The sequence below is a fragment of the Athene cunicularia genome (genome assembly GCF_003259725.1).
Source record: "Athene cunicularia isolate RWA chromosome 1 unlocalized genomic scaffold, athCun1 chr1_part1, whole genome shotgun sequence".
NCBI classification, from domain to species: domain Eukaryota; kingdom Metazoa; phylum Chordata; class Aves; order Strigiformes; family Strigidae; genus Athene; species Athene cunicularia.
Genome location: NW_020799091.1, coordinates 124,889,680 through 124,905,343, shown reverse-complemented (window position 1 = coordinate 124,905,343; position 15,664 = coordinate 124,889,680). Strand labels below are relative to the sequence as shown.

The following is a 15,664-nucleotide window of genomic DNA, read 5'->3' as shown; positions in this document are numbered from 1 at the left end:
GCCCTGCGAGACCCCCAGCGCAGCGAGGCCGTGGGGCTGGGCTGGCAGTTGCCGGGGCGGGGGGTGGCGAGCGTGGCGGCACCCCGAGCACCCCCTGCTCCGCGGTGGGGTCACATTTGGGGGATGGAGGGCTCCCCGTTTGCCCTTCGCTGCCTTGGCGGGGCCCGCAGTGCACCCCCGAGCTCGAAGTGGACTTGTGCCCGTGTTCTGTAGCTCCCTAGAAAATACGTTCCCAAACGCTCCCGGCAGCGCCATAGAGTGGGAGCGGGAATGGGAATGGGACGGGGATCCTGCCGGCACTTTGCCATAGAAAAGGGCCGTCTTGCAGGAGGCAAAGAGGTGAAGTTGCAGCACTGGCTGGTTTGTTCTAAGGAGACTGCTGCTGCTCCTTGGGCAAGCTGCATGTGTCGCGGAGTTTAACCTGGGGGGAAGAAAGGCTGCAACCAACCCTGCGGTGCAACCCTTTGGGGGAGACGGAGAGAGAGGGACCCGTGTGCCCCTTTGGTGTGGGATCCACGGCCCTGCCCAGGCTCGCTAGGGGTGAGAGCCCCCCCGGGAAGCACTCCAGGACCCGGTGGGTTTGCTCCTCTCCGGCTGCCGGAGTTGAGCATCACGCAGCTCCCCTGGGCTCGGTCATGTGTCGGGGAGGGCAACTCATGGAGCCTTCACCCAGACCTGGATTTTCCGCTGCCCCACAGATGCTCTGCAGCCTGAGAGGGGCAGGGAGGAGGCCAAGGAAACTGGATCCCTGGTAACCAGGAGCTGTCAGTGTTGAGTTGCAGCTGGCGTTTCTTATGCATCCTTGATGTATCTCCCACATATCCTCGCCCGCCTGGTGCCAGGGCATTGTGTATGGCTCTTAGGGCAGGCCCCTCTGCCTGCACAGTTTACAACTAGTGCTTTCCACCCAGACTCAGTCGTGCCTCCAATTCTGGAGCTGCACCCCTCAACCCCTGAGCAAGCCTTGGCCTCCATCTGCAGGGAGCCCTGGCTGGCAAACCTCGTGGAAACCTTGATGTGGCCCCGTCCCTTGATGGGGTGGTTGCTTTACCCAGCAAAGGGATGAGAAGCCACAGCAGGGGACCGCTGGGTGCAGTTTGGCAGCCAGCTTAGCCAGGAGGTGAGCTACATGAGCTGTGGACATCTCCAGCGTTCAGAGCCTTGAGCCAAATCTGTCTCCTAGGGGGAAATACCCCCTGCTGCTTGGGCAGCAGGGGCGAGGTGAAAGAGCTTCGTTGTTCCATTCTGCCTCCTCTTTTAGGGACGCAATATGTCGCCTGATTTGCAAAATCCCGCCAGATTTAAAAGGAAAAAAAAAAAAAAAAGAAAGAAAAAAGATGCCGACCTTTATGCCGACCTTTTTAGTGTTAGCAGCTGTCCCCTTGCTTGTGGCTGTCCGGCTTTGCAACCTGGTCATCCTAGCCCTGCTTGTGTGGGGGTGCGCGTGCTGTGAGGGGCTGGTGTCTGGTTGCATGAAAGAGCAGCTGTAGATTTCTGCCAGCTTTGGAAAGGGAGAGCTCTTGAGGGCATAGGCTCCATCTGAAAAGTAACTATATGAAAATATTCCCACTGTGGCCTCTTCCTCCTCTGCGTTTGATAGCTCAGCAGCAAATAGCTTCAGTGGGGGTGAGCCCCTGCTTTTTAATTAAGTCATACACACCTCAACCACAAGGTAGATCTCTCTTGTAAATCAAAATACTAAATCATCAGGCTTTTTTACCTCATATTCATGGTGGCTTTCTGAAGATGGTACAGTTAAGAGTGAAAAAAATGCAGGCTACACCTTCCCATAAGGCTGTTTGGCGTGTTGCAGTTCGTCGGGTTGGTGCAAACACCCCGAAGGCAGAGGGAGCTGATGTGTGCGAGGGATGCTGGAGCTGCCAGCAGCAGTGCTCCGGGCTGAGCTGTGCCTCGGAGCAGCACGTTGGGGCATATGCACAGAGCAGAAAGTAGCAGTATTTGATGAGAATGGCCTGGGGAAAGGCAGTTTTTTGAAGGACAGATGGAAGCAGGAGAGGACGATACAGGCAACAGAAGCAACATGGATGGGCAGAGACCTCAGGCTCTGAGCACTGAGACCTGTTGATGCTGCATCGGGATACTGTCACAGTGCCTTGAATCAGTGTCCTAGTAGGCAAGTGTAAGTCATAGCGGGGTAGCCTGCAGCATCCTTGTCCTTTGACAAGGTGCCGGCCTCCCTGGGGCAGGGATGTGGGAGCGATCCCTCAGGCAGGGATGCAGGATGGACCAGCCCTGCAGATGGGGGCTCACTGCTTGCCCCACAGCAGCTGCCTGGGATGCAGGGATGGCAAAATGTGAAGCAGATGCTTGGGGATGCCTCCAACGTTTCTTCTCCCTGGGTGTGCCCGGCAGTGCGACGGGCTGGAGCCGTGTTTCTGTAGGCACAGGGCTTCTGCCTCTTTGTGATGAAGGTGCTGTTCAGCATGGAAATGACAGCATGTTTCTGGAGAGGCAGCCCCTGCCACCCCACTTTGGGCTCATCTGCCACATACCCAGCACTTTGGATGGGGACCCTCCCGATCCAGGGCTTGGGGACAAATGGGGAGGTTGCCCTGTGGAGGCAAAACAGCACCTATGGGTGCAGTCTCCCCCTAATAAATGAAATGATTGACGAAGTCATTATGGAATTATGAAACTCCAAGATTTTGTCCAAAGTGGTGAAAAACCTCTGCTTGGCCTCACTGTTCATGCAGCATGGCTGCTGGTGCCATAACCTCCAGCTGGAGGGCAGAGACTTGGGCATGGGAAAGGGCTGAGGAGCAGCACCTTATCTTCTCAGAGCTGTGCTTCAGGCACAAAAAGGCCATTGAATGACTCAAGCGTGTCCAGAGAAGGGCAACGGAGCTGGTGCAGGGTCTGGAGCACAGGTCTGATGGGGAGCGGCTGAGGGAACTGGGGGGGTTTAGTCTGGAGAAGAGGAGGCTGAGGGGAGACCTCATGGCCCTCTACAGCTCCCTGAAAGGAGGATGCAGAGAGGGGGGATGAGTCTCTGTAACCAAGGAACCAGCGCCAGGACAAGAGGGAATGGCCTCAAGCTGTGCCAGGGCAGGGTCAGACTTCAGACTGGCTCTGAGGAAGTATTTCTTTGCAGAAGGGGTTGTTGGGCGTTGGAATGGGCTGCCCAGGGCAGGGGGGGAGTCCCCATCCCTGGAGGGGTTGAAGAGTCGGGTTGACCCAGCGCTGAGGGATCTGGTGGAGTTGGGAACGGTCAGTTTGAGGTTAATGGTTGGACTGGATGATCCTCAAGGTCTTTTCCAACCGAGATGATTCTGTGATTCTCCATGTCCCCTGCCCCATTTCTGGTGGGGGACCTGCGCCCGCCTTAGCCCAGAGTGGTGAGGCTGCTGTCTTGCAGCACAGATCCTGCCACCTCTCTCATTCACCACAGAAAGAGTGCTTTCCACCTGGAGGTACCAACTTAAATTCAGCAGGAAGGAGCTTTCCGAGGGGTTTCTGGCTGTTTCCCGCTGCGGCTGGACGCTGCACGGGGAGCCCTGCTAAACTGCCTGGTGCAAACGGGGATGAACTCAGCATGACGGGCGGTGGGGTCTCAACCCCTGAGCTCCCAGCTGCTTTGGAGAGACAGATATCTGGAGGTTTATGCTCCTTTTGTCCATGTGCTGCTCAGCCACTGCCACAGCTGGGCACATAGAGGGGCTCGGGTCTTTGCGTGCACAGCGGCAGCTCCAGGCATTTTGTTCACCTCCCTGTGAGCCCTGGTCATGTTGGTCTCATTTGTGTCAAGCTCCCCGGGGCTCTCAGTATTTCCTCCCAGTTTTCCTTCCTTCAAGCAACTCCAACCTAGTCTGTTTCTTGCATGCTTATCATTGCATGGCAATTAGAGAGTTAAAAGCCTTATCAGCTACCTGGTGGGAGATTGGTGAGTCAGCTCCTTGCAGGATCAAGTGCTGGTTCAAAAAAGTTATGAAACCTCCTTTTTTTTTGCATGGAGGTTTCTTTAAATTCAAAATGTAAACCACAGAACTGAAAAGAGGTGGGTGGGTATTTAATTTGCATTTAAAAAGTTAAAAAGACTAGACACAGAGCTAAATGTGCCAGCCTGGTGCCATCCTCCAGAGCTGAGGGACCTACAGCGGCACTGGGGTGATCAGAAAGATCAGCATTCAGAAGCAATTGCCTTCGTGATTATGGGAGATGCTATCAGAAAGAGTTAGTAGGCTTCAAAATTGCAGCTAGCTTCAGACAACATGGAATTTCAAGTTTCAGAGCCACCCGCTGTTGGAAGCAGCTTGTCCTGCATCTCCTGACCCTGCATGTGGCAAGATCCTGCAGCACCTGGTAGTTATCAGCCCTACCCTGGGCATGGGGCATGGAGCGTAGCTGGGGACACTGCCTGGGTGGGAAGATGATCTGATTTGGGCCCTGTGACATGGCTGTGTAGTGAGCTCACTGCCTGTCTGCCAGCAATGAAGATATCCGAGAGGCCTGGATGTGCCTCTGGAAATCCCAGGGGCGAGAGTGGGATGGAGCAAGAGCGTGGCACGGTTGCTGAGAAGTAGGGTGATGGCTTTGCAACTCCCTGGCGTTCCCAGGGAATGAGGCTTTGTAATGCAGGCTTCAGGGTTACATGATGAGCAGAGTTTCTTGGTTCTTTTTCCTTTTGTGTTTGCAGGGGAAAATGTGAAAACTTAGATGATGAAGTTTTAAATATAAATCAAAATAAGCTTCAAGATACGTGCGTTTTTACTCATGATTTTTAACTAGCTCTGTTGAGGGGGGGTGTTGCAGTAAGTCTAGCTTGTGAATTTTTTTTTATCACCTTGGGGTTGGCAATATTGCAGGTTTCTCAGGTCAAACAAGAAGTGATCTTGTTGGACAAGAAGAGCAGAAGGGAAAAGCAGGAGCCTGTCTCAGAAGTGCCAGTGTTTTTTGAATTGCTAAACCCCATCTCGTGTCGTTCATCTCACTGGAACAGTTAGCTGGACAACTTGCTGTTTTAAGCATGCAGCCTGGTGTCCTGTCTAGCTGGGCCCCATCCCTACCAGCAGACCTCCATCTCCCCTCAGTAGTGGTAGAAGCAGCACAGACCTGCCATGGGTGAGCCGAGGTCCTCCTGCTCCCTTCCTGAGACGGCAGGAGTGGCTCTGCTCTCTGCACATCTCTCCTTCCCCCCTGGTTGTTCCTCTGAGCTGCCTCCCTGGCATGCAGCAAAGCCACGGGACCCAGCTGGCCACAAAGGCATCTTCCCAAGAGGTTCTTCCCAACAGATGTGCTTCTCTAGATGTGCTATGCTCTTTTCCCTTGCAGAGGTGTACACGTACCATTTCTCTGTTGAGGCTGATATGGCTGGACAGGATTGCGGGGCTCATGAAAGGCACATTTCCAAATGCAATTGTTCTGTTGTCTGCGATTTGATGTCTTAAGTTTTCTACCTTTTGATTCACTGAGCTGTGACATCGCCTTATTCTTTGGGAAGAAGTCTCTCTTTCAACACTAGATCAAAAGGAGCTGGCTGGGGTGAAACGTTCATTCTGCCTGCTCTGGGCCTATACATGCTGCATCAGTTTTTCAGCTTCTTTAAATTTCTTTTGCTCTGCTTTTTCAAAAGAAAGGTTTTGAAGGGAAAAAGAAACTTTGAGAGAGTCAAGATGTGCATTTAGATGTTATCAGCTGGATCTTTTCTGAGGGATATTTATGTGTTAGTCTAGATAAGTAATCTTGGGTCTTTAAGGATCTAAAGAAACAAGTTTTCCAGCCCTGAGGATCAACCATTGAGATGACCACAAATTGCTTTTATCCAAATATTGTTTTTAACAGTCAGTCCTTCCTTTTTACGTTAGAAGATGATGGTGCTAATATTTTTCTTGTGGTCCAGCCACTTGTTTCCTATCAACTTCAGGCTTGTTGGATCATGTCCACATGCACGCTGATGCTCAGTCATGGTCAAATACTAGCCACTATGACCCAAGCAACTGGCAGAGGTAATACCACAGAGACTGAGGGCGGCAAGGGGAGGAAAACAAGGCAAACAGAGCCAGCGAACTGAGCAAGGGCTTTACCTGAAGCTGTGACTGCTTCCACAGGGTGTGCGGGCTCTCAGAAACTGCTCTCGTGGTGATCCCTCACGTCTGTGGTTTGAAAATCGCGTGACAGTAAATTCCACTTACAGTCAGCATCACTCTCTGGCTTCCCTTTTCTCTGGTATGTTCAGGCTAACAGGAGCACAAGGAGGTGCCTTCCCTTTCCTCTTTCTAGGAGCTGAATTTTCTTCTGAAATTACCCAAGTGGGAGACTAATGTTTCTGGAGTGACAAACAGAGAAAATGAGAACTAACTCCTCTTAGGTGATGAAGGGATTGAGAGCAGCCCTGTGCAGAAGGTCTTGGGGATACTGGTGGGTGAAAAAATGGACATGGCTGGCAATGTGCACTTGCAACCCAGAAAGCCAACCGTATCCTGGACTGCATCAAGAGAAGTGTGGCCAGCAGGGTGAGGGAGGGGATTCTGCTCCTCTACTCCGCTCTGGTGAGACCCAACCTGGAGTACTGTGTCCAGCTCTGGGATCCTCAGCACAGGGAAGACATGGACCTGTTCAAGTGGGTCTAGAGGAGGCCACAAAAATGATCAGAGGGACGGAATACCTCTCCTGTGGAGAAAGGGAGTTGAGGCTGTTCAGCCTGGAGAAGAGAAGGCTCCAGGGAGACCTTATTGTGACCTTCCAGTACTTAAAGGGGGTATATAAAAAAGACAGAGAAAGGCTTTTTCCCAAGGCCTATAGTGACAGGACAAGAGATGAGAATTTTAAACTGAAAGAGGGTAGATTTGGGTTGGACATAAAGAAGAAATATTTTATAATGTGGGTGGTGAGACACTGGCACAGGTTGCCCAGAGAGGTTGTGGCTGCCCCCTCCCTGGGACTGTTCAAGGCCAGGTTGGACGGGGCTTTGAGCAACCTGGGCTAGTGGAAGATATTCCTGTCCACGGCAGGATGGTTGGGCTAGATGATCTTTGAAAGTCCTTTCTAACCCAAACCATTTTGTGATTCTGCTCCTGAAGTGATCCACAGAAATTGTTGGACATTTTGGCCTTAAAAAAACGACAAACACCCCAAAACCCCACAAGTCTCTACCCTCAAGAGACCCTTGCATTTTAAGGATGTGTTTTCTTACCCGTGTTGCTGTCTGTCCCCCCCAGCCGTTGCCCAACCTCACCCTGAAGGACAGCGACCCACCCCCAGCACTGGTCCCCCTTGGATGCTCTCCAGGCCATGGAGCAACTTTCCTGCCAGCTCTCACAAGAGGCAGGAGCTGGCCTGGAAATGCCTGTTGCCTTTCGGCAACAACCACACTAGTGCTTGCTTTGTTGCATACTAATAAGCACCAATTGGCCTCAGTGTTATCAACATTGCACGGGAGCTATTTATTGATAGTGGGGTGGCGGCAGGGGAGACCCCAAGGGGCTCCTGCCCTCTGTGGAGGGGTGACTTCCCAGAAGGGTGGAGGCTGAACTTGTGGATACATCTCCACTTGTGAGCCATGGGAGGGCCGTGCCTGCTGGCCTCAGGCCAGCCTTGGTAATGATCCACTTCGGAGGTGAGCACCCCTTCTGACATGGCAGGAGGTTATAGGGAGACCCCTTGTCCTTAAACACACCTGGGGGCATGGGGAGGAGTCGAGCCCTTTGGGAGGTTGGGCAGTGCTCACCTGCAGATCTTGCTGGCATCAAAAGTTCAGTGCCCCTCTCCTACTCCCCTCCCTGGGCACCGCATGCAGCCCCTCCACGCACTGTCTCATTTACTGGTGTTACCCCTGAGCTGCTCACCTGGAGCCTGTCTCCTTGTCTTCACTGCCTTTCTACTTTTGTTGCAACATTTGGCATTTGCTGCAGTAGCTGGATATCTCTTGCAGCTGTACCCCTTGTCTGATCCATCAGCCTGAGCAATGAAGGGCATGGAAACCTCCAGAGGTGGTCCTGCCATGAGGGAAAACACCATCAGGGTTTGCTATGAGCTAGAGAGAGAGAGAGGGAGGCTTGATGGAGCTGGCTCGCACCAGCAGTCTTGAAAAAAACCTCTATCATGCATATAAAATTGTAAGCCTGGCTAATGTGTGATATTGTGTTTGTAGGACGTGGCGAACTGATCTCACGCTGGGGCAGTCCTGGCGCAGGCAGGCCGGCGTCTGGACCCATGGTACGTCGGGGCCTCTGCCAGTGGGAGAGTTGCAGTTGTGGCTTCGGAGGTGGCTCTGCTAATTTTGGACAAGTGGCCTGCTGACCCTGACATTTTCAGGTTGGGATTCATAAGCAATTTCTCTAAAACTGAAAATTAGTTTACACAAGCTGAGAAAGACACCCATAGCTTTTCTAGCATTTGAATCCTGATTATCCCCAGAGAGGAAGAGCAAGTTTCAATCCAGATTCTAGTGACCACACTTTGTTTTAATTTACTCTTTCTTTGCTCATGTAATGACAGGAGTTTTTCCAGAGAAAGGACTCATGAGGAGAGGGGATCGAAGTGTTGGGAGTAGCGACGGGGAAGGATGGAGCACGGGCCAGGTGCAGAGTGTGAGCATAGGGGATGCTCAGCTGGGGAGCAGCCCCAAGAAGCATGATATGGATAATTTTTTTCCTGCCACCTGTTGTTAGGAGCAAATAGAGAGTGAGGTATTGCGCTTCCTCCCCAACTGCGAACGACGGGAGACTTGCTTATGATCGTGCACTGGGAGCTAATTAAAACCAGTGACAATGGTAATTGAGTAAAGATGCTTGAGGATAAGTATGACCTCATGTCTAAAATGGTAATGAGGCCTATTAAAATCCCCACCAAAAAGAGAAATGAAAGAGGGAACAGAGGCAAAGGTGGTGCGAGGGGAGTGGGAGCAGGCGGGGACAATACCTGGCAGCCAGAGCGCCGGGAGGGATGGGGATCACAGAGGTGCCAGGCTTTTAAATCTCCTTAATAAACAGCCCGCTCCTCAGCTAGCCAGGCTGCTGCTCGGGCCGAGTCAGCCAAAACACTTTGGTACGTGTTTAATTCAGGCGTCTTCCTCCCCTGCTCACCCAGGCCTTGGTGTTGGTCCCATTAAGTGATGGCAACACTTGTTGCTGTTTGTTGTTGTCCTCGCTTGCTGATTCTTTGCTGGAAGAAGAAAATGTGCCAGGAAACGGTCAGTGGCTGCTGGCATGGGAAGGGGACCTGCAAAGATATGCCCTGAAATTGCACTGGTGTGAGAAAATGCGTTGGCAGAGGAAAGCTGTGGCAAACACGGGGTGCCGGGGTGCCACGCTCCAGCTCGCGCTGGCATGGCACCAGGTTTCAGCTCCACAACTGGGGTGCAGGGGCTGGGGGCCGCTGTGACCTGGCGTGTGTTGGTTTGCAGGGTGACGTAGCAGGGCTCGGGATGCCACCGTGCTCTGCAGGGATCTGCAGCCTGCACTGACGCACCTTGCCTCAGAGGACACCCCGAGGGACGCCAGGAGGTGGGTGCTCCCCGTCCTGGCTCTGGATGTGTGCCACATCGGTTTATCAGTTTGGGTAAGCTCAGTTGTGGGCTGACAGGCCCCTTCCCTGCACCCTGCTGACGGGGTGAGATACGGTGTTCGCCAAAGGCTGCTTCTCGCTGGAGAAAACCAACCTCATCCTTCTAACAGGGGTGAAAATATGGCTGGATGACGGCTGAGGATGTGCTATGGAGCCAGGATTCAACTGCTCTGAGCTCTGCGATGGCAGCTCCAGTTTTGGCAGCCAGGAGCAGCAGCAGCGGGCGCTGCAGGAGCTCTGCACTGTCACAGTGGTACGTACAGAGGCAGGGGAGTGCGCTGGGGCATGAGGTTTGCTCCGCAGAAGTAGATTTGGGTGGAGGGATAGAGAGGGGAGCACAGGGACACAGCTACCAAACAATCCTGGTCCAGCGAGGGGCCGCACGCTGTCACCTCCTGGGATGGCCTCCAAGACAAGCCCTGCCTCGATGACACCCAAGCACTTAAACAGAAGGTGAGGAAGCAGCCACGACAGCCCAGTCGTGTCAGGCAGCCCTCCTGTGTGTCAGCCAGCATGACAACGACTTAGGAGTGGCCTGGAATGGCCTCCTCTGCTCTTGACCTTTCTCATCCCCTGGAACTTCAAAGTGCTTTTCAAATATGAATAGAGCAGGATTTAATTAAAAGTCATAATCTATAATAAATGGTACAGCCCCCCCCCCTCTCCCCCTCCCCGACTAAGGCAGTAGAAGTGACACTGGGGTGCACTTAGTTGCAGTTGGCTTCACTTGAGGCTGCTGCGTGGACTAGTAAGGCTTGGTCTGCTCAGCTCTCTACCACGGCCTGCACGACCACGGGCCTTTAATTAGAAGACCGTAAACTGCTTGGCTCCTCTGGCTCTGGCAGCTGCCTTACAATTAGTATTCCCCCTGCTAGGGCCAAGATTGTCTGCTCAGTGGCAAATGAAGCACTCCATCAACTTCAAGTAGCATCAACATCCAGGGAAACAGTGGTTGGGGTGGGGGGGGATGTGTGTTGAGAAAAGGAAAATGGAGACCCCAGGGGTGTTTCTGAGCCCTGGGTGGTTGCTGGGAAGAGCGTGCAGAGGTGGGAAAGGGCCAGAGGTGGAAAGGTGGGTGCAGCTGGGAGTGAAGTGTGGGAGCCCTGGGATGCTGAGTCGGCCCTGCTCACCTTACTGGCAAAAGCCAGGTGTTACCCTCAGGCTCAGCCAGGCAGGACGCAGAAATAGGATGGTGTAACAGGCTTGTACTGGCCCCGAGCAGCCCTGTCAGCCCCTCTGAGCTCCAGGCAGGTGGGAAGATGGCCCTGATTTGTGCCGAAGGATGGGGTTTTTGCACAGCAGGCCTGGCTGTAAGGGGAAGGGAACTGACCTGGCTGGCCATCTCCACCATCTGGTGTGGTCTTCATTTCCCAGAGAGCCAAAAGACTCCCCAGGGAATGGAGAGAGGGAAGTGGAGGTGGGCAGCAGTTTGCGTGAGGGAGATGAATATCTCCCCAGAGATCCCTTCGCACTGCTGCAAAGCGGAGCTGAGCTGTGCCTGCGGCTGTATCCCAGCGTCACACAGCAGCAGCAGCAGCACACGCTCTCAGCTGGCTGGGGGTTTGCCTCAGCCAGCATCCCCGCCACCAGCGTGGCACCAGCATGTGAGTTGCCAGCAGCTCTCAGATCAGCCGCACTCGTGTGGCAGTGACACATTTTTGTTTTCAGAATTATGTGTTGGCTTTAATTCTCCAAGCTGTGCCTTATTCTTCCTTGCCCAAGGAGATGGAGCCCAGCTGGGGAAGAGAGAGACAAGGCATCGGCTCGAAATGACTGCCTTCTCCCTGCAGATTTATTGCTAGTAAGGCTGGAAGCAGAAGCAGCTTAGACCTTGAAGGAAGAATTGGGAGTTTGCAGCAGTGGCAACTGTCGAGAAAATAGTCTTCTGCCATAGAAATTGCATGCAGGTGAACTGGAAAACCTGAGAAAGGACGTAGCCTAGAGATGTTAGTGAGGAGGTGTGTAATCCCAGCGCAGTCCCCATCCTCCTCTTACCACTTAAAGGGGATGCACCAGCAGTTAAGTAAAAGTAATGCTGTTTTAAAAAGAAAAATAAAGATGTCAATAACACGCACACATAGTACGTATGAACGAACCCACACATGCACACCCTGTTAAAAATGCTGGAGTATTGTAGATCCACAGCGGAAATACGTTTCTTGTTTCACGTAGGATCATTTTATCCATTCTGTGTTAATAGCAGAGAATATTTTAAAATGGAGATTTAACACCCTAAGGTCACTTGTGTGCAAGAAGAGAGGTACCTCCATCATACCCACCTTGGGAGTGTCCCTCACAAGCCAGTTCTCAGCTGACGTCTACCTAGGACCAAGTTAGTTTCCAGCAAGCTGGGAGACGGGTGGAGCCCAGCTTAGTGTGTCACTGCCTAACGCGTCTGAAAAACGCTGTCCCACTCCCTTTTCTGTATTTTCTGCACTGACTGGCAGCTCTGCTGCTGGTTCTCAGTCACGTCAGCCAGCTGGTTCGTTACCTGCTGCGTGTAGGGGTGAGGGTGGGAGCCAAGGATGCCCTGCCCAACTTTCTAAAGAAGCGTGCTGCCAACCGGGGTACCATGAGGTCTTTCTCCAGAGGTTTCTTTCCAGAGAAGGACAGTGGGGAACCGTCACCATTTTTTTCCCTCTCCCACGTCGAGGGGTGCCTGAGGTTTATGAGTCACTTGTATGGCTTCATGATGTATTTGGCTAGTTGGCTATAAGAAGAGGGCTTCTGGACTGCCTTCTCCTCCTGTGCACTCAGCAAGTGACAGTATGTTTCCTGTCTACACGCATCTCATTAGCCCTGCCTGCAGGTCTTGGTCTGGTGCCAGGGAGTCTGCTCATGAGGAGGGCTTGGGAGATGCAATTTCTGTCAGGGAGCCATCATGCCAGAGTAGGGACCTCCTTTGCTGGGAGCCCCAGCAATGTCTTCTTCCTCCTCACCCCTTTTTGCCTCCCACAGACATCTGACCGCAGTGGGAAGAGCTCTCCGTCCTTCTCTGCTGCTCTCCTGGGAGTTATGTGGACATTCCTGACTGGAGGGGTCCTGCTAGCGCTCTTCTTTCTTGTATTCACGATTCGCTTCAGGAAAAACAGGTAAGGGCTTCCCTCTTCTGCTGTGAGAGTTCCCCTGAGCTGGAGCAGCGGGATCGGGCTCCTTCAAGACCAGGCTCTGGTGGCCAACTAAGGGTCAGAAGGGTACAAATCTGAAGGAGCAGCACGGGGCAAGCAAGGGCAATGCCAGGGATATTGCAGCTTTGTCCATCAGGCCCAGTGTTGATCACTGGTGGAGACAGTCCTGCTTAGACTGCTCCCTTCCTCTCCAAGGCAGGGAGCTGTGGACAAGACAAAGCATAGATGCCCTCCGGCATGGCACAAGCAGCAGTGCATGGTCTCATCCCGAAGGTGCTATTCAATAAAATAGTCAACAGGAGTTAGTAGAAAGAGAGCTGGTCTCCTTCTCCACTCCTCAGTCTTGAGAGCATCCCTTTGAGCAGCATAGCTCCTGAGAAAAGCCGTCGTGCTCTCCATAGTGCACACATATCCTTCCTGCTGCTGGGCCACTCGTAGACTGACGATACTGCTAACCATTTTTGATCTTGGTGGCTGTCCATATTGGTGGGAGACGTGATCTCCATTGGTGAGAGAAGCCTGGTGGTGAAGTTCAGGCTTTCCTTGGTGCTGTTGAGTCTGCAGAAAGATATAAAAAGGCCTGCTCCCCTGAATGCAGCACAAATCAAGTAGAAGGCTCAGCGATTCCTCTTATCTCAAGCTGTCTCAGCCAGCACTTAGCCTTCCTCAGTAATCCTGGATGTCTCACCTGCCTCCGTTCCACCTTCTCCTCATTGGTCCCCTCATCTCTCAACTTCTTCTCCCCCACTGACATACATCCCTCTCCTGAGTTTCTCCTGGCAAAGCCTTTGTGCTCCATGTTTTTCACAGAGATGCACATTTGTGTGCAGCCTGGGCTGCTGCTGTTTCAGTGCTCTGGTTGCATTAAGGAACTTAATGCTTCTTGTCGCCACGGTGCAGTCAGGGAGTCCTGCTTGTAAGGGTTTGTATTGAGCCCTGTGCCTGCTGCGGAGCAGTAGCTGCGTGACCTGCATCCTGGGCTCAAGCACTTGATGTACTGAATCAGAGTGGTGTTGAGTTTGGTGGCCACCTTAATCGATGACCAAATTATTTAGGCCCTTCATTAGAGCAAGCTGTAATGAATGTGCGTTATTTATTTGTGCTGTACCAGATAAATACTGGTCTGCCGACTGAACCTGGGAGGGCGAAGGAGACCTTTTTCAGCATGCAGCTGAGAGGGTGAGCTGATTATATTTCCCCAGCATGGCGAGGAAGGCAGGGAGGAATGTTGAATCCCAGGCTCTGTGTCTGTGAGGCAGCAAGCCAGGATGGAGCTCAAGCTAGAGAAATGCAAGGACTTAGCAGCAGATCAAAGGGATGGAGCTACACAGGGGGATGGCAGGAGCTACAGCTTTTGCTTGATGGGCTTGCTGGAGAAGGGTGACAGGTCGGGAGAGATCGGTGGGTCGATTCTCCCCTCCCTGAATACAGTTACAGGTTTATGAGTGGTGGGATGAAATTACAGAGGGGAAGCTGTAACCTGAACGTTGCTGGCAGCTTCCTGAAGTTGAGACTGTGCTGGGGGTGGAGGTATCTCCTCAAAGGAAGGAGCAGTAGAAAGGGCCCGTTCCTGGGGGCATTTGTAGCTGCTGTTCCTAAAGCTTACTGCTGGGAACAGTCACCCTGGGTTGTGTCAGTGAAGTTTTCCACTTCTGCCCCTTTACAGCAGAGGACAGTGGAGGAAGATGTTGCCCTTGAAGCCAGGGTGCTGAGCTGTGCTGTGCCGTGTGACCATGGGGCATTTGCATCCCCCGGCTCCATGCCGCTGCAGGGATGCGCAGCTGCACAGCTTTGTGTGCCTGGCACAGGCGCTGGTGGCAGAGAGACCCAGCTGTGCTGACCCTGCCTGCTTTGCTGCTAAAAGGCCACGGCTTCCCACAGTTTTGTCTATAAAGACGCTGGCTCAGAGATGCTTTTCTGTGCCGCAGATCCATGCAGGGAGTAGAGGTGCAATGGGGCAAACCTGGTACCCATCAGTTTTGGGGAGGAGGGATCTTGCTGTCCCACAGGAGCATTAGGGTAGAGCAAAACAAATACTTCAAGGGTAGTGAAGCACTCCAGCAATACAGGGCATGGACCATGGCTGAGCTTTTGGAGGAGCTGTGAGCAACAGGGGCTTGGGGGAGGACAGTGTGTCAGATCCCTGTGGCCGCCATCATCCCTGTAAGAGGACCTTGCCCCTGTGCTGCCAGACCATGATGCTCAGTAACTGTCACCACCTTCCCTGCTTTGTTTCCTGGAGGATCGTGAAGATGTCCAGCCCCAATCTGAACATTGTGACCCTGCTGGGCAGTGGCTTGACTTACACTAGTGCTTACCTCTTTGGGATTCAGGAGCAGAGCCTGCCATCTGGAGACTCAGTGGAAAAGCTTATTCAGGTGAGTGGGGGGTTTGCTGGGACAGCTGCCATCACAGAATCACAGAATTACAGAATTATCAAGGTTGGAAAAGACCGTGAAGATCATCTAGTCCAACCATTAACCTCACACACGTGCATGTAGGTGCGTGGTTGTACGTCCTCTCCCTTAGCTGCAGTCTGTCACCACAGCATTCAGCCAGGCTGTGGTCTCCACATACACGCAACCGGGTGCTTTCCCTTTGAATGGCCTTTGCTGTTTGTGCAAACCACGGCCATGCCGGCAGGATGCAAGGCGGGTCTCCTGGGCTTGTAAAAAATGCAACAGGGAGAGGGGAGCTGCAGGGACATGGGATCCTCCGCACGGCCCTTGCCCGATGTGCTGTGAGGTTGCAGGTGAATCTTCTGGCTGCAAAGCAGATCTTCATCAAAACACTGATCTGTGTGGTTAAACCCCGTGTCCTAACCAGGCTGGGGACTGGTGGGAGAGTAGGAGAGAGCACACCCTGCCATCCTGCTCAGCCACCAGGCTGAGTATAATTAACAGAGGTGCCAGCACGTGATTTATTGGTGCTGGGATCCTTCATGCCCTGGCTGCTCGCAAGCTGCTTGGCTCTCCCTGCCTGCCCTCTGATGAGAGCCTCTCAGGGCTGTCTCT

The 15,664-nt window shown here is 52.9% G+C and overlaps 1 protein-coding gene across 2 annotated transcripts in view; it reads left to right on the top strand.

The window, feature by feature from the left end:
• The first annotated feature begins 8,024 nt into the window (after positions 1–8,024).
• The window catches only part of GPR156 (G protein-coupled receptor 156), a 17,667-nt gene continuing 10,027 nt past the window's right edge, over positions 8,025–15,664 (top strand). Inside the window, exons 1-5 of one of the 2 annotated variants that reach the window (XM_026856885.1) lie at positions 8,025–8,271; positions 9,362–9,516; positions 9,633–9,775; positions 12,481–12,614; positions 14,893–15,028. In XM_026856885.1, the coding sequence (XP_026712686.1) occupies positions 9,671–9,775; positions 12,481–12,614; positions 14,893–15,028 (375 nt within the window). In that variant the 5' untranslated portion in view covers positions 8,025–8,271; positions 9,362–9,516; positions 9,633–9,670. Of the gene's footprint in view, positions 8,272–9,361; positions 9,517–9,629; positions 9,776–12,480; positions 12,615–14,892; positions 15,029–15,664 lie in introns of both variants that reach the window. The other variant, XM_026856878.1, reaches the window with a different exon arrangement.